General features: G+C 43.0%; 1 protein-coding gene across 2 annotated transcripts in view; it reads left to right on the top strand.

Moving 5' to 3' along the window:
• The window catches only part of vps13a (vacuolar protein sorting 13 homolog A), a 645,125-nt gene that overhangs the window by 187,195 nt on the left and 435,781 nt on the right, over window positions 1-22,149 (top strand). For both annotated transcript variants that reach the window (XM_070882697.1, XM_070882688.1), the window contains exons 17-18: window positions 3,847-3,989; window positions 18,432-18,633. In XM_070882697.1, coding sequence (XP_070738798.1) covers window positions 3,847-3,989; window positions 18,432-18,633 — 345 coding nt within the window. The remainder of the gene's footprint in view (window positions 1-3,846; window positions 3,990-18,431; window positions 18,634-22,149) is intronic.

The following is a 22,149-nucleotide window of genomic DNA, read 5'->3' as shown; positions in this document are numbered from 1 at the left end:
GATATATTTTTGTTGAGAGTTATGAAATATCTCCTTAAATGTCTGCCACTGCTCATCAACTGTCCCACTCTTTAATTTATTTTCCCAGTCCACTTTAGCCAACTCTGCCTTCATACCTTTGTAGTTCCCTTTATTTAAGCCTCGGACACTGATTTGAGATCCAACTTTCTCACCCTCCAACTCAATTTGAAATTCAACTATGTTATGGGTCGCTCATTCCTAGAGGATCCTTTACTCGGCGATCATTTATTAATCTTGTCTCATTACACAGTACCAGATCTAAGATAGCCTGCTCCCTGGTTGGTTCCACAACATACTGTTCAAGGAAACTATCCCGGATGCACTCTATGAACTCTTCCTCAAGGCTATCCTGGCCAATTTGCTTTGCTCAATCAATATGAAGGTTAAATCGGCCATGATTATTGCTGTTTTTTTTACAAGCTTCCATTATTTCTTGATTTATACTCTATCCAACATTGTAGCTATTGTTCAGGGGCCTATAGACTATGCCCACCAGCGACTTTTTCCCCTTATTATTCCTTATCTCCACCCAAACTGATTCAACATCTTGATCTTCTGAGTCAATATGGTTTCTCACTAACGGACTGATCTCATCCTTTATTAACAGAGCTACCCCACCTCCTTTTCCTTTCTGTCTGTCCTACCGAATTGTCAAATACCCTTGAATATTTAGTTCCCAGCCTTGGTCGCCTTGAAACCACGTCTCTGTAATGGCGATCAGATCATACCCTTCTGTATATTTGTGCCATCAACTCATCTATTTTGTTACGAATGCTTTTAAATTTGTTTTTTTACTCTTTTTTTTTTCCTGCTTTGACCCCACTTTCTGATTCACTTTTATGTTTATACATTCTGTCCCTTCCTGTCACGCTCTGGTTTTCATTTCCCCCAGAGCTATCCTGCTCTATTGCTTTCTTCTTATCCTTTGACTTTTAAAATGTTCGCTCAGCTGAACCCCCTCCCCCCCCCCCCCCCCCCCCGCCACTAATTAGTTTAAAGCCCTCTCTACAGCCCTAGTTATTTGATTCACCAGGACCCTAGTCCCAGCATGGTCTAATTGGAGTCCCTCACAACGAAACAGCTCCCTCTTACCCCAGTACTGGTTCTAGTGTCCCACGAACCAAAACCCATTTCTCCCACACCAGACTTTTTGCCACATGTTTAACTCTCTGATCATATTTACCCTATGCAAATTTGCTCGTGGCAGAGATTATTACCTTTGTGGTTCTGCTTTTTAATTTGGTTGAAGTGCCATAACTTACAGTGCTACGGACCAAGAACTGGAAAGTGGGATTAGGCTGGATAGCCCTTGGTCGGCCAGAGCGGACACGATGGGCCGAAATGGCCTCCTTCTGTGCTGTAAATTTCTATGGCCCCGAACTTGGTGCACTTACCGCCCGCTGCCGCTGAGTTTTATGGGCGGTCTCCTCTCCGTGCGAGTTTTGTGGAGGCCTCCCACCGGCAGGGAGGGAGGACCGCTGGGAACCGTCCGCTGGCGAGCAATTGACGTAAATGCAATCCCACCCGCCCAGCTGCCAGTTTGGTCCGTGCGGGGGTCCACTGCAGCAGGGGGAAGGACTGCTGCGTGGAGGCAGGTCTAACCTCAACGGTAAGTATGAAGACCTGCAAAAAAGGGTTAGTAAACTTGTCGTTTTTTCCTTTGATTCATGTGGATGGGGTCCCCTGAAGGTTTTGCAGTGTTTTTTAAATTTTGAGGGGGAAAGTTTTAATTTTTATGTTTCTCCCCGCCTCCCCCGGGCCCGACTCAATCCTCGGTGGTACTTTGCCGAGGATTGCATTTGGCACCGAGATTGGGAGGTCCCGCCCGTATTCAGGGCATAAGTTGTTTTTTTGTCACTGGACGATCTTTCCAGGACTTTTCCACAAAACACCCGCCCAAAGTACCGTCGGGTATCTCAGTGGTCCTTTGGGCGGCACTTGGGAGGAACTTAGCTTCCACCAAGTTTGGGGCCAAAGTTTCTATGTTAGCATCTGAAGCAAGAACGGGTTCACCCCGATCTGGGGAAAATAATTTTCTATTACAGGTATTTTATAGCTTCAGAAAGATGGGTCATAAAGGGACTCTTGGAACAGATTGTCTAGATGTTGTATCCAGGGGACAGGATAGCTATTATAGATCTAAAAGATGCATGGTTCAATATTGCCATACAGTGTGCTACTGTAAAATTCTCGGGTTCAGCTTTAATGGACAAAGCTTTCAGTGCAAGATACTCCTCTTAGACATCTCCCCAACATCCAAACTGTTTACAAAGTACCTGCCCATGACCATAGTATATTTCTGGATGCAGCATCTCCTGGTATCTGTACCACCGGAACTCCATGTCTGAATTCTGTAAACATAGAATCTTACAGCACAGAAGGTAGTCATTTGGCTCGTTGTGCCTGTGCCAGCTCCATGAAAAAACTGTCCAATTTAATCCCACACCCCAGATTTTTTCCATAACCGTGCAAATTAGTCCTCTTGAAGTTATTGCCTTTTGAAAGCTCCTATTGAATCTGATTCCACCACACTTTCAGGCAGTGCATTACAGATCTTAACTCTTCAAGTTTGAACTAAAACTTCTATATGGCAGGCTGTAATTGGAAGAAAGCAACAAAGCGCATGGCAGTTTGTGGAATAATGTATGCTTCCTTTTGGAATGTCATATAGATAATTTTTGCATTTAATCAAAATTAAGATCAACTCAGCATTACTTTTTAAAATAAAAACAAATTACAGATTGATACTGTTACCTCTGGAGTCCACCAAGGATCTATTCTTGGCCCCCTCCTATTTCTCATCTACATGCTGCACCTCAGTGACATCATCCGAAAATACATAATGTATGCAGACGACACTGAGCTCTACTTCAAGATTCATCTCTCTCAACCCCTTCACTGTCCCTGAATTGTCACGCTGCTTGTCTGACATCCAATCCTGAGCAAAAATGTACTGCAACTAAATATTGGGATGACCGAAGCCATTGTCTTTGGGGCCCCCCACAAAATCCTTCCCTGCCACTGACTCCATCCCTCTCCTTGGTCACTGTTTGAGGCTGAACCAGACCGTTCAAACCTTGGCATCCTATTTGACCCTTGGATGAGCTTCCAACCACATATCCATTCCATCACCATGACCGCCTACATTGCACACCACCTCTGCCCCTGCCGCTGCTCAGCTGCTGCTTAAACCCTCCCCATGCCTTTGTTACTTCTAGACATGTCTATTCCAATGCTCTCCTGGTCGGCCTCCCATCTTCCACCCTCCATAAACTTGAACTCACTGAAACTCTGCTGCCTGTGTCCTAACTCCCATCAAGTCCTGTTCACCCATCACCCCTGTGCTCGCTGACCTACATTTACTCTGAATCCGGCATAGCCTCGATTTAAATTTTTTTTAAATTCTCAGCCTTGTTTTCAAATACTTCCATGGCCTAGCCCTTCTATCTCTCTCATCTCCTCAAGCCCTACAACCCTCTGCGATCTATGTGCTTTTCCAATTCTGGCCTCTTGCCCATCCTGAATTTTAAATGCTCCACCATTGGCAGCCGTGCCTTCAGCCCAAGCTCTGGAGCACCCTCCCTAAACCCCTACCTCTCTCGTTCTTTAAGATGCTCCTTAAAACTTACCTCTTTGACCAAACCCTGTCCTAATATCTCCTGATGTGACTCGGTGTTTGGTTAGGTGAAGCACCTTGGGATGTTTTAATATGCTAAAGGTGCTATATAATCCAAATTGTTGTTGTTATCAGACTTTTTGAAATTGAATGGACATACATTGTACAGTGAATAATCACCACTGTTTTTGACTTTATTAATTACATAGTATGAAGCAGTGAAACTTTCTGTGAAGCTCGTTAGCATGTCCATTTCCATTAGAGAAGAACAAGACAAGCCAGAGATCATGAAATTTGCTGTGATTGATTTAAGCACAATGCTGACCCAGAGACCAGGAGCACAAGCAATAAAGTAAGTTTTTATGATTTTGTAATACAATACCTGCATGGGTTTATTCTTCATTTTTGAAGCAGATCCCATGCATATATATAAAAAGGCTGTTACGTCCAACAGTATGTTACTTTTGATGACCATGTACAATTGGCGCTTTTATGGATTTTGCTCCTGTTATTCATAAGGGAGGTTACTAATCACATGTACAGTATCTCGAAGAAAAAGCTGAGCAAATTTCATTCTGATTCTGAAATTAGTTTATCAAAAGTCTGGTACAGAAACTGAAGATTACAGTTTGCATAATGTAAACCTAATTGCATTCAACAACTAACATTGATATGGTCCCAGCAACAGAAGAACCATTGTAATCCATAGGGTATTTGATCATCTACATCTGCAGTTATAACTTATTTTCAAGTAAGTAATCCATAAGTTTGTTTTCAATCATCAATTCTTTAATTTTCCCTGCTGCTGATGCAAGACTAATGTGCCTGTAGTTACCTGTTTATTTGCCTTTTTTTTTTTAAATTGATGGCACATTGGTCTGTTTCCAATCTAGTGGGACTTGCCCTGTATTTGCTCCTTCATGTTGACCATCAGCACTTCGTTGATTTTTTGTCATTAATTTGATTCTGCTTTCCTAGTTTCTCCGTCCTACTCCACCCATCTTGGGTGGCACTGATTTTCAATTCCTTTTACCCCACTCCGCCAGCTTTCATCAGATCCCTTGTTCCATTCAACCCATCACTTGTTCCTTTGCCACTCCTGAAGTCCAGTTCCTGGCCACTTTATTATTGAGTATTTGCAAACTTCATGAACTGTTCCATTTCCTCAAGCATTATTCTTACCATTCCCCTCCTGTGCCTGCATCAATTAACAAGCAAAGTTCCATTCACCTGTTGTCCCTATCCCCCAGAAAGTGGATTTTAAATTCTCTGTGCCCATTTACAACTCCCTCCATGACCTTGCTCTGTCTTTTCTCTGAAATCGCTTCCAGGCCTAAGTTTCAACTTGCACCTTCTGATCTTTTGATTTTGTGCACATCTTCCCACATACCTCTTTTTTCCCTATCCCTGAACTCCTTGTCCCTTTGGTTACTTTCCCATCTCTCCCCATGCCCTATCCATGTCTCATCTCATCCATAAAACTGCTATTTACTTCCCAACCCTACTTTCTCAAAAATGGACCCCATCAAACAACTTCTCTTGTCCCCCTGAAGAACATTAGAATTAGGAGCAGGAGTAGGCCATCCGGGTCCATTAGACTTCCCTTTTGAGATCGTTGGCCTTTATTACAAGAGGATTTGAGTATAAGAGTAAAAACGTCTTACTGCAATTATATAGGGCCCAGGTGAGACCGTACCTGGAGTATTATGTACAGTTTTGGTCTCCTTACCTAAGGAAGGATATACTTGCCACAGAGTGAATGCAACGAAGGCTCACCAGATTGATTCCTGGGATGGGGGGATTGTCCTATGAGGAGCGATTCAGTAGACTAGGCCTATATTGTCTCGAGTTTAGAAAAATGAGAGGTGATTTCATTGAAACATACAAATTTCTTACAGAGCTCGACAGGGTAGATGCAGGGAGGTTGTTTCCTCTGGCTGGGGAGTCTAGAACCAGGGGTCACAGTCTCAGAATAAAGGATCGGCCAATTAGGACTGAGATGAAATTTTTTCACTCATAGGGTGGTGAATCTTTGGAATTCTCTACCCCAGAGGGCTATGGAGGCTCAGTCTTTGAGTATATTCAAGGCAGAGATCAATAGATTTTTGGATGTTAAGAGAATCAAGGGATATGGGTATAGTGCAGGAAAGTGGAGTTGAGGTAGAAGATCAGCCATAATCTTGAATGGCGGAGCAGGCTCGAGGAGCCGAATGGCCTACTCCTGCTCATATTTCTTATGTTCTTATATTATTTGCTTGCTTAATTGCCTGCATGTTAACTTTCAGTGAATCATATACAAGGACCACCAACATTTTCCAATCTTTCACCATTTAAAAAATACCTGTACTCTGCATTTCTATTTTTCCAAAGTGGAGAACTCACATTTTGCCACATTATATTCTATTTGCCATGTTCTTGCCCACTCACTTAGCCTGTCTATATCCCCTTGAGGCCTAATTTGCATCCTCCTCACAACTTACATTCCCACCTAGCTTCATATAATCAGCAAACTTCGATATATTACATTTGGTCCCCTTATCCAAATCATTGATGTAGATTGTGAATAGCTGAGGCGCAAGCACCGATCCTTTTGCTACACCACTAGTTACAGCCTGCCAACCCAAAAAATGAACAGTTTATTCCTACGCTCTGTTTTTTGTCTATTAATCCATACTAGTATATTACCCCTAATCCCATAAGCCCAATTTTGTTTAATAACCTCTTGTGTGGCACCTTTATTGAATGCCTTCTGAAAATCCAAATACAACACATCCACTGGTTCCCCCTTATCTATTCTGCTAGTTACAAGCTCAAACAGATTTGTCAAACATGATTTCCTTTTCATAAATCCGTTTACTCTGCCCAATCCTATTATTATTTTCAAAGTGCCCTGTTACCACGTCCTTCATAATAGATTCTAGCATTTTCCCTACTACTGATGTCAGGCTAACTGGTCTGTAGTTCCCTGTTTTCTCTCTCCCTCCTTTCTTAAATAGCAGGGGAACATGGAGATGGCAGAAACTCTGAACAAATATTTTGTATCCGTCTTTACGGTAGAGGACACTAAAAATATCCCAACAGTGGATAGTCAAGAGGCTATAGGGGGGGAGGAACTTTCCACAATCCCCATTAATAAAGAAGCAGTAGCAAGATAGTAGGAAAAGCATAATTCAGTCAGGCAGAGTCAGCATGGATTTATGAAGGGGAAGTCATGTTTGACAAATTTGCTGGAATTCTTTGAGGATGTAACGAACAGGGTGGATAAAGGGGAACCAGTGGATGTGGTGTATTTGGACTTCTAGAAGGCATTTGACAAGGTGTCGCATAAAAGGTTACTGCACAAGATAAAAGTTCACGGGATTGGGGGTAATATATTAGCATGGATAGAGGATTCTGTAACTTACAGACAACAGAGAGTCGGGATAAATGGTTCATTCTTGGGCTGGCAATCAGTAACTAGTGGGGTGCCGCAGGGATCAGTGCTGGGGCCCCAACTATTTACAATCTATATTAACGACTTGGATGAAGGGACTGAGTGTAACGTAGCCAAGTTTGCTGACAATACAAAAATGGGAGGAAAAGCAATGTGTGAGGAGGACACAAAAAAACCTGCAGAAGAACATAGACAGGCTAAGTGAGTGGGCAAAAATTTGGCAGACGGAGTATAAACTTGGAAAGTGTGAGGTTATGCACTTTGACAGAAAAAATCGAAGAGCAAGTTATTAGTAAATTAAGAAAAATTGCAAAGTGCTGCTGTACAGCAGGACCTGGAGTCCTGGTGCATGAAACATAAAAGGTTAGTATGCAGATACAAGGAAAAGTGGCCCAACCATGGCTAACAAAAGAAATTAAGGATAGTATTAGATCCAAAAAGGAGTTATACAAAGTTGCCAGAAAAAGTAGCAAGCCTGAGAATTGGGAGCAGTTTAGAATTCAGCAAAAAAGGACTAAGAGATTGATTAAGAGGGGAAAAATAGAGTATGAGAGTAAACTTGCAAGTGTGAGTGCAAAACCGACTGCAAAAGTTTCTACAAGTATGTAAAAAGAAAAAGATTAGTGAAAACAAATGTAGGTCCTTTACAGACAGAAATGGGATAACTTATAATGGGGAACAAGGAAATGGCAGAACAATTAAATAAATACTTTAGTTCTGTCTTCACTGAAGAGGACATAAATAAAATCCCAGAAATGCTAGCGAACCAAGGGTCTAGTGAGCAAGAGGAATTAAAGGAAATGATTATTAGTAAGAAAATAGTGCTGGAGAAACTAATGGGACTAAAGGCTGATAAATCCCCAGGGCCTGATGTTCTGTATCCCAGAGTACTAAAAGAGGTAGCCATGGAAATAGTGGATGCATTGGTTGTCATCTTCCAAAATGCTATAGATTATGGAACAGTTCCTGCAGATTGGAGAGTGGCAAATGTAACCCCACTATTTAAAAAAGGAGGGAGACCGGTTAGTCTTAACATCAGTAGTAGGGAAAATGCTGGAGTCTATTATAAAGGATGTGATAATGGTTCACTTAGATAATATCAACGGGCTTAGACAAAGTCAACATGGATTTATGAAAGGAAAATCATGTTTGACAAACCTACTGGAGTTTTTAGAGGATATAACTGATAAAATATATGAGGGAGAACCAGTAGATGTAGTGTATTTGGATTTTCAGAAGGCCTTTGATAAAGTCTCATATAAGAGGCTAGTGTGCAAAGTTAAAGCACATAGGATTGGGGGTAATGTACTGGCATGGATTGAAAATTGGTTAACTGACAGGAAACAGGGAGTAGGAATAAACAGGTCTTTTTTGGGGTGGCGGACAGTGACCATTGGGGTACCACAGGGATCAATGTTTGGGCACCAGCTATTCACAATATATATAAATAATTTGGATGAGGGAATCAAATGTAATATTTCCAAGTTTGCTGATGACACAAAACTAGATGGGGTTGTGAGGAAGATGCAAAGACGTTGCAAGGCAATTTAGATAGGTTGAGTGAATGGGCAAAAACATGGCAGATGCTGTATAACGTGGATAAATGTGAAGTTATTCACTTTGGTAGTAAAAACATAAAGACAAGCGCATTTAAGCAGTGGTAAATGGATTCGGGCCGCGGTGACATCATCAGGGTGCACGCTGCTGCTACGCGGCCACGCCATCTATATTCAGGTACAAAAAATGAATTTTTTTCGGCAGTGACCCCACCAGGTTTTTATGTCGGTCCACTTTGCCGTGGAACATGACAACGCTGGATGAAGTCAATGGACTATTCCCGCGATCGGGGCGATTTTTGGAGAGAAGTTTTGCTGTTTTTTTCCCTGAATTGAACCTGCTAAATGGTGTTCAGAAGTTTTGTGAGAGTTCTGAGGACTTTCAGCTCTCAGGCTTTAGTGGAGGCCTGTAGGCCTCATTCTGTGCTCCAGCGGCCTGCCTGGCAGGGTGCAGCCTGAAAAACAATGGGATCAGTGTTGGCAGGGGAAAACCTGGTACACCTGGGAAGATGCAGGGCGGCATGCAGGAGACTGCGTCGCCGTCAGCAACATCAAGGGAGGCAGCAGCCATGGCTGCCCAACAGAGAGACAGGCCTGCAGATGTGTGCAGACCTGTAGCTAGAGAGGGTGGCCAGGAGGGAGATGGCATCAGGAGGTTGGTGAGGTATGCTGACCGCCCCCCCCACACCAAATAATGGGCCAGGAGCCTTGCCAGCAACAGCCTCCTTAGGCGCCCGACAATCAGGACGACCAGGGTGATGGACATCATCCAGCAGCCGGGGGAGGTGGCCAACGCAGAAGTGGGGAAGGAGGCCCTCCCCTCAAAGGGTCTACAGACTTTAGTTCTCCTTCCTCCAGCTCAGTGATGAGCAATGCCCGCAAAGGCCAAGATTTAGGAAAGAGGTACTTGGGGAGCACTGCACTGTCCTGCGCGAAGATCTCCAGCCTCACACAACGCTGAGGACCGCCCTGACCGTAGAGACCAAGGTCACCATCTTGTTGAATTTTTTTGCCATGGGGTCTTTATAGAAATATAGAAACATAGAAAATAGGTGGAGGAGTAGGCCATTTGGCCCTTCGAGCCTGCACAGCCATTCAATGAGTTCATGGCTGAACATGCAACTTCAGTATCCCATTCCTGCTTTCTCGCCATACCCCTTGACCCCCCTAGTAGTAAGGACTACATCTAACTCCTTTTTGAATATATAGTCTGCCACTATAGACATTGGCAACATCTCTCAATTCCCCGCACATCGGTACATCCAGCAGGTCACCTATGCACTCTACAGGAGAAGGGTGCAGTACATCTCCTTCATGACGAGGGACAAACAGCTGGAGCGGCAGGCCGGATTTGCCCGAATTGCAGGCTTCCTGAGGGTGCAAGGTGCGATAGACTGCACATGTTGGGCTGAGGGCGCCATAACATCACCCCGAGATCTTTGTCAACCGCAAGGGGTTCCAATCGCTGAATGTCCAGCACGTGTGTGACCACTAGCGTCGGATCTTGGCAGTTAATGCGAGGTAGCCAGGAAGCAGCCATGATTCCTGTATTCTGCGCCAGACCAGTGTGTCCGCCCTCTTCACAGGTCCAACTCAGATTTGTGGTTGGCCGTTTGGGGACGAAGGGATATCCCCTGTCCACTTGGCTGCTCACTCCACTGCGGAACCCCAGGACAGTGCCAGAGCATGCCTACAATGACGCTCATTGTGGCACCAGGTGCATCATCGAGCACTGCATAGGCATCCTTAAGGAGAGGTTCCATTGCTTGGACTGGTCTAGTGGCACCTTACAGTACTCAACGGGTTTACATATTAGTCGTGGTCTGCTGCATGCTGCACAACCTGGCCATGAGGGGACAGCTGCTGGAGCAGTACCACCTGATGAGGAGGAGCAGACGCAGGAGAAGGAGGATCCCCGTCACCACCGAGCTAGGAGGGTCGTCCCCAGCGCAACACTGCAAGGGAGGTGCAGCTGCGTCTCATAGCTGCTCACTTCAGATAATCTCATCCACACATGACCCTTCAGCTTCCACTTTCAATGGCCATCACAATGAGTGCCTTCATGCACAATTGGCCACTCCCAAATGAAACACCTGGCCAGATATAAGTTTCCAAAAATAAAGATTTATCAAAATATTCAATTCAGTGCAAAAACACAACATAAACAAAAAGACTACCATCAACTAACACCAATAATCATGTCTTACCCCTGTGCATGTCCTTATAATACCTCTTACGCATGTCTACCCCAACACTACGCCTAAGTGTCTACCCTGTGGCTGCATTATGTGTCTGGGAAGGCTGCTGTAGTTATTATATGGGAGCTTCAGCTGTCCTTCTCGGACGCCCTCGAACATATTTGGGCCTGGAAGGGCCGGGTGCCGACTGGCCAGCACCCTCCTGGGAGGGTGCAGTCTGGCTTGGCTCAGTTGGAATCGTGTGGAGGCACTGGCGGAGTGGGAGGTCTGGGGCAGGAATGCTGTGATCCTGAGAGCACATCATCAGGATCCTGGTCTGAGGAGTCTGCGTCACTCCCTTGGGATATTCTTCGACATTAAAGGTGCTATATACATGTTAGTTGTTGTGATTGTTGCTGCAGGCAAAATCAGCTAATGCCACCTAGGTGGGGGAATCAACATTTTGACCTTCCTGGACTCCGGTGCTGCACATGGAAACCTAATACCTGATTTGAAAATAGTTCCTGATGCGGTGGTGGGTAAACCTTTCACTGAAACACCTACCAAATTATCATTGTTTGACAAATTAGAGAAGGCGGCACTAGTTGTCTAGCAAACTGTAAATATTTAATGGGCAGTTTAATTAATTTAGGAACAATCCCATTGAACTCGAAGCTTTATGGGTAGCAGTATTTCAGCAGTATTGAATATTGTGTGATATCTCTGGCTGTATTCATAATTTCTGATTTAAGAATCTTAGTGTGTTTAATTTATTTTTCTTGCCTAATCTGTAAAAAATAAAACTCTTCATAGTCAAAAGATTGAGGTTGACATAGGCTCAACAATCCCTCTGACCTCATGGTCTCGATCATGACTTGTCTCGCTATAAACTTTAACACTATCTTTGCAACACGTGCTTATTTCACGTGCTGATGGCCTTCTCTGGATTGTCTAGATTTGAGCAGTAGGGGCAAAATCACAAACCTATTGGTGTATAAATCAGCTTAAACTTCAAGCAGTTTGGCTAGACCATTTTTAAAAAAAAAGATAGTGGCCCAGAATTTGCAGTCGGGATAACAGCGAATTGACAGTGTAATCAGTGTAATCACCCAAACCATGAAAATTGATAAACTTCAGCTCTTTACGCTGTTAAATTCCTCACTAAAAGTTAAACTCAAACGGATTAGGTATAACGGGTTTTCACAGTGTATTGACTGCTAAACAAAGGTTAAGGGCCTGAAAAACTAATTTTGTGCAATGTGAAATTTGTTCATTTTAATAAAAATATATATTTTTTTTAAATTACCTTTTTAAGTTTGTTCATCATTGTTTCAGGTTTGCCTTTTCCCCATGAGAGCCCCAGTATTTCCTTTGCTCTCTAACTATTTTAAAGAGTTAACATTTTAAGAGCTTACTCACTCCCTTGTTTGCTGTCTGAGAACTCTACATTTTAATTGGCTGCTTGTTGACGTCACAGCAGCTTGTACAAGGGGATCCCCACTAACCTCCATTGATTTGAATTGAATCTCGGAAAACCCAAATTTCTTGACCCAGATCCCGAGGTCCTTGTGTGAAGCGTACTTCGGGGCCAGTGGCCAACACCTTTGACCGCAAATTCTGGGCCATTAAGTTTTGTTTAATTTAAGTCGTCTAGTCAAGGACTCTAGAACAGTCCTGTTGTGCTAAAGTTGTGTTTTCTTATAAGTTGCTCCTCAAAAATAATAATGTTCAAAGCATTTATTATTGACATTCACAGATTTGTTAAGCAAATAGTAGTAACTATTAATTGACAATAATTAAATATACACTTAACAGCAACACTTTTGCCAATACTTTTGAGTTTACCAGAGAATTGAAACATTTTATAGTTGTGAGATCGACATTTTCAAGGCTGATCAGACTGTAGCAAATACTGAGATATCTCTTTTAACACACTTTTTTTAAACCTTTTTTCAAACTTTTCCACGTGTCTCTAATTCCCTTTCCTATGTCCCTTATCAATAACTTTAGTTTTAACAAATACAACACCCTCTGCCTCCCAAACATTGTTATAGTTTCACCTTGATTGAACTGTCATTCAAATAATGAAACTGGAGAAAGTTACAGAGAAATTAATGAACAAAGACAAAAGGACATAGGCAACATCATCACTTTTTCATATTTCTTACACAGATTTGGCTATGAATTAGTTAAAGTCCCTAGAGGGAACAGAAAATAATCAAAAAGGCTAATGGGATGCTGGTCTTGATATCAGCCAATTAGAATACAAGGGAGTAGTAGTTATGCTGCAGCTATACAAAATTCTGCTTAGACCACACCTGGAGTACTGTGAGCAGTTCTGGGCATCACACCTTAGGAAGGATGTATTGGCCTTGGAGAGAGTTACCAGAATGATACCTGGATATCAAGGGAGTTACGAGGAGGGACTACACAAATTAGAGTTGTATGCTCTGGAATTTAGACGGTTAAGGGATGATCTGATTGAAGTTTTCAACATATTAAGAGGAACGGGTAGGGTAGATGGAGAGAAACTTTTTCCACTAGTTGGGAATTCTCGGATTAGGGGGCATAGTCTAAAAATTAGAGCCAGACTTTTCAAGAGTGAAATTAGGAAACACTTCTACACGCAAAGGGTGGTAGAAGTTTGGAACTCTCTTCCACAAACGTCAATGGATGCTAGATCAATTAATTTTAAATTGGAGATTAATAGCTTTCTGTTAACCAAAGGTATTAAGGGATATGGCCAAAAGTGGGAGTATGGAGCAAATCAGCCATGATCTCATTGAATGACGGAGAGACTTGTGGCTGAATGGCCGAATCCTGATCCTATGTTTCTATCTGGCTGAAATTACCCCTTTCTATAAGGGCCGTGACCGCCTCAAAGAAGCATCTTTGAAAGTAGATAAACCACCAGGACCGGATGAAATATATCCTAGGCTATTAAAAGAAGCAAGGGAGGAAATTGCAGAGGCTCTGACCATCATTTTCTAATCCTCTCTACAGGATTACAGGAGTGCTGCCAGAGGATTGGAGATCTGCTGATGTTGTACCATTGTTTAAAAAGGAAGGAAAGAATAGACTAAGTAATTAAAGGCCAGTTAATTTAACCTCGGTGGTGGCAAATTATTGGACAATATAAATCTTTATTTAGGAAGACACAGATTAATCGAGGACATTCAGCATGGATTTGTTAAGGCTCGGTCGTGTCTGACTAACTTGATTGCATTTTTTGAGGAGATAACAAGGAAGGTCAATGAAGGCAGTAAGTTTGATGTAGTCAATGTTGATTTTAACAAGGCTTTTGACAAGGTTCCGCATGGCAGGTTGATCAAAAAGTTAAAGCCCATTGGATCCAAGGGAGAGTGGCAAATTAGATCCTAAATTTGCTCATTGGCAGGAAGCAAAGGGTAATGGTTGACCGGTGTTTTTACGACTGGAAGGCTATTTCCAGTGGGGTTCCACAGGGCTCAGAAACTTGGGCTGACTTTGACTTATTTGCTTTTTGTAGTATATATTAATGATTTAGACTTAAATGTAGGGGTTATGATTAAAACATTTTCAGATGATACAAAAATTGGCCGTGTGGTTGACAGTGAGGAGGAAAGCTTTAGACTGCAGGAAGATATCGATGAACTGGTCCGTTGGGCAGAAAAGTGGAAATGGAATTCAATCCGGAAAAGTGAGAGGTGATACATATCGGGAGGAGCAACAAGGCAAAGGAATAAATGGGAGGATACTGAGAGGTGTGGAGGAACAGAGGGACCTTGGAGTGCATGTCCACAGGTCCTTAAAGGTAGCAGAACAGGTCGATAAGGTAGTTAAAAAGGCATGTGGAATAGAATCATAGAAATTTACAGCACGGAAGGAGGCCATTTCGGCCCATCGTGTTCGCACCGGCCGACCAAGAGTTATCCAGCCTAATCCCACTTTCCAGCTCTTGGGCCGTAGCCCTGTAGGTTACGGCACATTCAAGTACTTTTTAAATGTGATGAGGGTTCCTGCCTCTACCACTCTTTCAAGCAGTCAGTTCCAGACCCCCACTGCCCTCTGGGTGAAGAAATTTCCCCCCCATATCTCCTCTAAACCTTCCCCCAATTGCTTTAAATCCAAGTCCTGTGGTTATTGACCCTTCTGCCAAGGGAAAACGGGTCTTTCCTATCCCAAAGAAAACAGACCCAGCATCTCCAATCTTTCCTCATAGCCAAAATTCTCCAGTACAGGCAACATTCTTGTAAATCTCCTCTGCACCCTTTCCCGTGCAATCACATCTTTTCTGTAATGTGGTGAACAGAACTACACACAGTACTCCAGCTGCGGCCTAACCAGTGCTTTATACAGTTAAAGCATACCCTCCTTGCTTTTGTATTCCATGCCTCGACTAATAAAGACAAATATTCCATATGCCTTCTTAACCACCTTATCTACCTGGCCTGCTACCTTTAAGGATCTGTGGACCTGCACTCCAAGGTCCCTTTGTTCCTCTACACTTTTCAGTGTCGTACCATTTAATGTGTATTCCCTTGCCTTGTTAGAGCTCCCCAGATGCATTACCACACACTTAGCTGGATTGAATTCCATTTATTAGCCGAGGCATAGAATATAAGAGCAGGGAAGCTATGCTGGAACTATATACAACACTAAATGGGCCACAGCTTGAGTACTCTGTGCAGTTCTGGTCACCACATTACTGGAAGGATGTGATTGCATTAGAGAGGGTGCAGAGGCGATTATGAGGATGTTGCCAGTACTGGAACATTTTAGCCATGAGGAAAGATTGGAAAGGCAGGGGATTGTCTTCTTTGAGGGACCTAAATAGAGTGGATAGGAAGGACCTATTTCCCTTTGCAGAGGCGTCAATAACCAGGGGGCATAGTTAAAGTAATTGATAGAAGGATTAGAGGGGAGATGAGGAAAGAAAATGTCACCCATAGGATGGTGGGCGTCTGGAACTCACTGCCTGAAAGGGTGGTAGAGGCAGAAACCCTCATCTCATTTAAAAAATACTTGAATGTGCACTTAATGAGCCGTGACCTACAGGGCTACAGACCAAGTGCTGGAAGGTGGGATTAGGTTGAGTAGCACTTTTTCGACCGACACGGACATGATGGGCCGAATGACCTGCTGTGTCGTAATTTTCTGTGATTCTATGAACAGTGCAAGAGGCCGAAAACAGAGAGGGTCCGAGTGGGAGTGGAATGGGGTCGCACTTACAGACTGAACGGATGTGTTCCGCATAGTGGTTTTTTGCATTTGGTCTCCAATGTAGAGGAGTGTTTGGGAGATTTCCCTCGACCATGGTTGGCATGGCCCTCGACCCTGTTTGTTCCATTTCTCGTACTTCTGCTCTCACCCCTTCCCCTCCTTCCCAGAACCACAATAGGGTTCCCCTTTCACCCCACCAGCCTCCACCTTCAGCGGATCATCCTATGCCATTTCCACCACCTCCAGCGTGATCCCACCACCAAAATACTGCAGATGCTGGAAATCTGAAATAAAAACAGAAAATGCTAGAAATACTTAGCAGGTTAGGCAGCATCTGTGGAGAGTGAAACAAAGTTAACGTTTCCGGTCGATGACCTTTGTCAGAACTGGAAAGACTTCGAGATGAAACAGATTTTAAGCAAGTGTAGAAGCAGGGAAGGGGAAGCAGGAGGGCAGGAACGAACAAAACGGAAGGTTTATGATAGGACGGAAGGCAGGAAAGATTAAATGACAAAAGGTATGATTGTACACAGCAAAAGGAGATGGTAATGAGACAAGTAAAGAAACAAAAGATGAGTGTAGAAGAGGTGTAAATGGAAATGGCCCTCCCCTCCCGTTTCAATATTCTGAAGGGACCGCTCCCTCCGTGACACGCTGGTATACTCCTCTATCATCCCCAACACCTCTTCCCCTTTCCACAGCACCTTCCCATGCAAACACAGGAGATGCAACACCTGCCTTTTACCTCCTCCCTTTTCCAATGTCCAGGGCCCCACATACTCCTTCCAGGTGAAACAGCAATTTACTTGCATTTCTTGCAATTTGGTATACTGTATTCACTGCTCACGATGTGGTGACCTCTACATTGGGGAGACCAAAAGCAGATTGGATGCGCATTTTGCAGAACACCTCTGTTCAGTCCGTAAGTGTGACTCCGAGCTTCCGGTCGCCTGTCATTTTAATTCTCCACTCCAGTCCCATTCTGCTCTCCATTTTCGCCCACTTTGTTCCAACGAAGCTCAATGCAAGCTCGAGGAACACAAGAACATACAAAATAGGAGCAAGAGTAGGCCCTTCGAGCCTGCGCCGCCTTTCAACGAAATCATGGCTGAACTTCTACCTCAGTTCCACCTTCCTGCACTATCCTGATATCTCTTAATTCCCTTCGTTCCCAAAAATTTAGCGACCTCTGTCTTCAATATACTCAACGACTGAGCATCCACAGCTCTCTTGGATAGAGAATTCCAAAGAATTACAACCCGTTGAGTGAAGAAATTTCTCCTCATCTCAGTCCTAAATGGCCGATCCCTTATTCTGAGACTGTGACCCCGTGTTCTAGATTCCCCAGCCAGGGGAAACATCCTTCCTGCATCTAACCTGTCAAGTCCTGTAAGAATTTTATGTGCTTCAATTAGATCACCTTTCATTCTTTTAAACTCTAGGGAATATAGGCCTAGTGTACTCGATCTCTTCTCATAGGGAAATTCCCTCATCCTTCGATTAGGCACTGTACAGCCTTCTGGGCTCAACATTGAGTTCAACAATTTCAGACCATAACCTCTGTCCCTATTTTTTCACACATAGCAGTTGTTAATTATCCCATTCCCATTTACAACTCTTCTAGACTCTTTTGTTTCTTTACTTGTCTCATTGCCATCTCCTTTTGCTGTATACAATCATACCTTTTGTCATTTAATCTTTCCTGCCTTACGATCTATCATAGACCTTCCCATTTGTTCGTTCCTGGAGACTCCTCCCTTCCCTGCCTCTACACTTGCTGAAAATCTGTTACATCTCTAACTCTTTCCAGTTCTGACAAAAGGTCATTGACCTGAAACGTTAACTTTGTTTCTCTCTCCACAGATGCTGCCTAACCTGCTGAGTATTTCTAGCATTTTCTATTTTTATTTCAGATTTCCAGCATCTGCAATATTTTGCATCTGTTAAAATAAAGTAAGCCTGCCTTATGATTACATTTTCATTCTTCTAACAGAAATTCACTTAACAGGCAAAAGCTAAAAGTTAATACATGGCAATATAAAGAGACTTCAAGAAATTTTAATTTTAACCATTTTCTTACAGTTGGAAATTATTTAAATACTATATTGTATTGTTGTTTCTGGTTGGTTTAATGGTTAAAAGAGTTGCACTGTAATCCAACAAGTCAATGTGGAAACTGTACAGGTACACCGGCTGAAATCCGGTAACCTCGGGACCGAGATCGTGCCGGTTTTTGGATTGTTCCGGATTTCGGACCTCGCTGTTGGCGCTCCTCACCACTCGTGACTCTCGCCGCCCACTTCCACACCCCCCCACTGGCGCTGCGTTTGTTTTTAACGGTTTCCTCGTCCCTCGCCACCCGATGTTGCCGAATTCGAGACGTTGTATCTGTACTGTGTTATCCTTATGAGGTACTCTTTTTGTAGATTTGAAGCGATGATAAGTACACTTGAAGTGACTGGATTACCTCAGAAAATACACAAACCACTACTGCTTTCTTCACGGAACATTATGACTGACGATGAAGATACTCTGCTCAGGATCATATTTGAGACCAATCCTTTGGATGAAAGAGCCGATCAGAGGTTGAGGGTGGAGTCACGACCACTAGAAATTGTATATGATGCGGTGAGTGGAATGCACAAATATGCATTGTGTTTTTTAATATTGTAAATGAGTTGCACAAGCTATTCAATTAGTTTCTGATTTGCTATTTCAGGGAACGCCTTAACTCACACTGGAGTAGAATCATAGAATGATATAGCACAGAAAGAGGCCATTCAGCCATCTTTGGTAGAGCTATCCATTCAGTCCCAATCTCTTGCTCTTTCTCCATAGCATGGAATTTTTTTCACCAAGTAATTATCCAATTCTCTTTTGAATGTTAACTATTGAATTCCCCCAATCCTTTCCAACAGAGCATTTCAGATCACAGCAACTCACTATTTCAAAAAAAAATGTCACCTCTGGTTCTGTTGCCAAGGACCTTAAATCTGTGTCATCTGGTTACTGACCCTTCTGCCACTGGAAACCGTTTCTCTTTTTATTTACTCTAGCAACACTGTTCATGATTTTGAACGCTTCTATCAAATCTCCTCTTTATCTTTTCTGCTCGAAGGAGAACAACCCCAACCTCTCTTGTCTCTCCACATAATGGAAGTCCCTCATCCCTAGTCCCGTTGCAGTTAATCTCTTCTGCACTCTCTCCAAGGCCTAATGTATGTTGTTTAATTCTGGGCACCACAGTTCAGCTGAAGCCGAACAAGTGTTTTATAAAGGTTGAGCATAGTGTGGTTGCTTTTGTACGCTATGTCTCTATAAATAAGACCAAGAATCCAATATGCTTTTTTAACCTTCTCAACTTGTCCTGTCACCTTCAAAGATTTGTATATATACAGCCCCAGGTCACTCTGTTCCTACACTCCCCTTTAGAATTGTACCATTCCATTCACATTGCCTCTCATTATCTTGCTACAAATATGTATCACTTCATGCTTTTCTACGTTAAATTTTATCGTCCAATTGACTGCCCAATTCACCAATCTTCAGAAGTCTGTTACTATCTGTCTCGTTGTTGACTACATTTCTGAGTTTTGTATCATCTGCAAAGTATGAAATTATGCCCTATATATCCAAGTCAGGTCATTAATATATATCAAAAAGAGCAGTGGTCTTAATACCGACCCCTGAGGAATACTGCATACTTCCCTCCAGTCTGAAAAAAAACAGCCGGTCACCACTACTCCCCTGCTATCTGTCCCTTTTTGTAGCATTTTGAATCCATGTTGCCACTGTTCCTTTAATGTTACTAACCAGTCTATTATGTGGTACTTTGTCAAATGCCTTTTGAAATTCTACATACACAACATCAACTGCACTACCCTCATCAACACTCTTGTTTCAAATCTAATTGTATTTTTTGAAGAAGTTATGAAGATGATAGATGAGGGAAGCCCAGTCTACTTAGACTTCCAAAAAGCTTTTGAAAGATACCGCATAAGACGCTTCTATGGAGGATTAAAGCCTCTGGTATTAGTGGTAATACAGGAAACTCTCGTTTATCCGGCTCGCTCGGGGTTTCGGCAATTCCGGGTAAACGAATTTTCCGATAGGGCGAGTTTACATTTTAAAGTTAATATTTGTATATATATTTAACAACTCATTGGAAATCAAAATTCCCACTGGTATGTTAATGATCGCCTACTTAATAGTCGCTGCATCTGAAGTAACTAATTGTAAGAAGAGTTCTGAGTGGTTTCAATGTGAGAATGTGCGCGACAACCGTTTCTGCAGAAAAAAAGGGATGGAGTTGCCAGCATGCATGTACTTCCCCCGGACTGTAATAGCGGAGGGACGAATGCTGCACTGGGAGTGGCTGCAGGTGGCCTCGAGGAGGAGATTGTCCAGCTTCGGGGTTCCGGAGCGTGCTCTCCGGGCCGCATTCTGTGCCTGGAACCCAGTGCCGGCACTGCTCCCGTTCCCAACGTCAGCGGCGGCCACGAGAGACAGCGGCTGCAGCAGCGTGCACACACACACCTGCAAAGCAAGGACAGAGGAGGGTGAACTTGTGCATTCAGTTTTTAGATTTTTACGGTAGATTTTGAGTCCTTGCTCATGGTGAGTGTCATGTTGTGCAATTGTTAGCGATTTTGCAACAGAAGGATTTGGATATGATGTATGTCGAAGTGTTGCATGCAGGGCCGTCAGCCAGTGAGAAGTGGCGACGCAATATTTTAAATTCTGTTACGACGAGTTTTCTGTTAAATCCGTATCCGAATAAACGAGAGTTTCCTGTATATTAAGCTGGATTGAGAACTGGCTGGCAGGATGTAGACAAAAGCTGATGAAAATAGATTTGGGTCTATTTGGAGACCGGTCACCAGTGGTGTCCCACAGGGATCGGTGTTTGCACCGTTGCTCTTTATTATTTTTATTATTGAACTGGATGTAGGTGTTGGGGGTACGATCTGCAAATTTACAGATGATACGGAGATCTGTGTGAATGTTAGGACTGTAGACGATATTCGACTGTTTCAGGTGGATCTTAATGTGTTGGAAGATTGGGCTCATGACTGGTAAAAAATTATGTTTAATTTGGATAAGTACAGTGTTATGCATGTGGGCAGGGTGAATGCTCAACATTCAAACACTCTTCAGGGAAAAGCATTAAAGAAGGTGGAGAAAGAAAGCGATCTGGGTGGTCTAGTGCATTGACCTCTCAAGATTTGTGACCAATGCCATGAAGCAATAGCTAGAGCAAATAGTGTTGGGATTGCATTCATAGGACAATTGGTTATAAAACGAGGCATACTATTTTGACCTTGAACAAGACCATGGTCATGCGTCACTTAGAATACTGTGGCCAGTTTTTGGTTTCCTCACATGGTGGGTGATATTGAGGCTTTTGAAAGGGCGCATAGGAGGGCCACTAGAATCATTCCCAGTATAAAGCATCTTTTCTATCAAGATAGGCAAAAAGTTAGGACGCTACACTTTAGAGAAGTGTAGACATAGGGGTGACCTGATTGAGATTCACAAGATGATATAAGGAATAGGTTATGCTCTAGTTGATGATTTTTTTCCAATTAAGTAGGTTAGGGAGGAACAGGGGTCACAATTTTAAGCTGTGTAAGGCCAGATCTAGGTTAGATGTCAGGAGTTGAATCTTCCCAGAGAATAGTGGAGCTCTGCAACAGGCTGCCAGCTTGTGTGGTGGACGGCGATTCACTGAATTCCTTCAAGCGATAGCTGGACCTGTTTCTGATTGGAGTGGAAATCAATCTTACAAAAGGTGGATACTTTAGGGAATTCAGAGCCATAGTGATCTCATGGACTTGTTTTGATTGCTTGATGGCCAGATTTTTTTCTCCCCAAATTGGCCAGGATTTTCATGTGGTTTTCTGCTTCCCAGACCATCACATGGTTTTGGGTAGGGTAGAGAGTATTGTGACAGGCTGGATGGACCAGAGGGTCTTTAACTGTCTGTCATTTTTTTGTATGTTTGTAAGTTAGTCAAACACTATTTGCCTTTAAGAAATTCGTTCTGACTTTGATTTATTAGCCCATACTTTTCTATGTACCAATTAATTTTGTCCTGGATTGTTGTTCCTAAAAGTTTTTCTACATTAGGCTAACTGGCCTGTA

The sequence above is a fragment of the Pristiophorus japonicus genome, chromosome 1, assembly GCF_044704955.1.
Source record: "Pristiophorus japonicus isolate sPriJap1 chromosome 1, sPriJap1.hap1, whole genome shotgun sequence".
Taxonomy (NCBI): domain Eukaryota; kingdom Metazoa; phylum Chordata; class Chondrichthyes; family Pristiophoridae; genus Pristiophorus; species Pristiophorus japonicus.
This window is presented reverse-complemented; position numbering and strand designations above follow the sequence as displayed.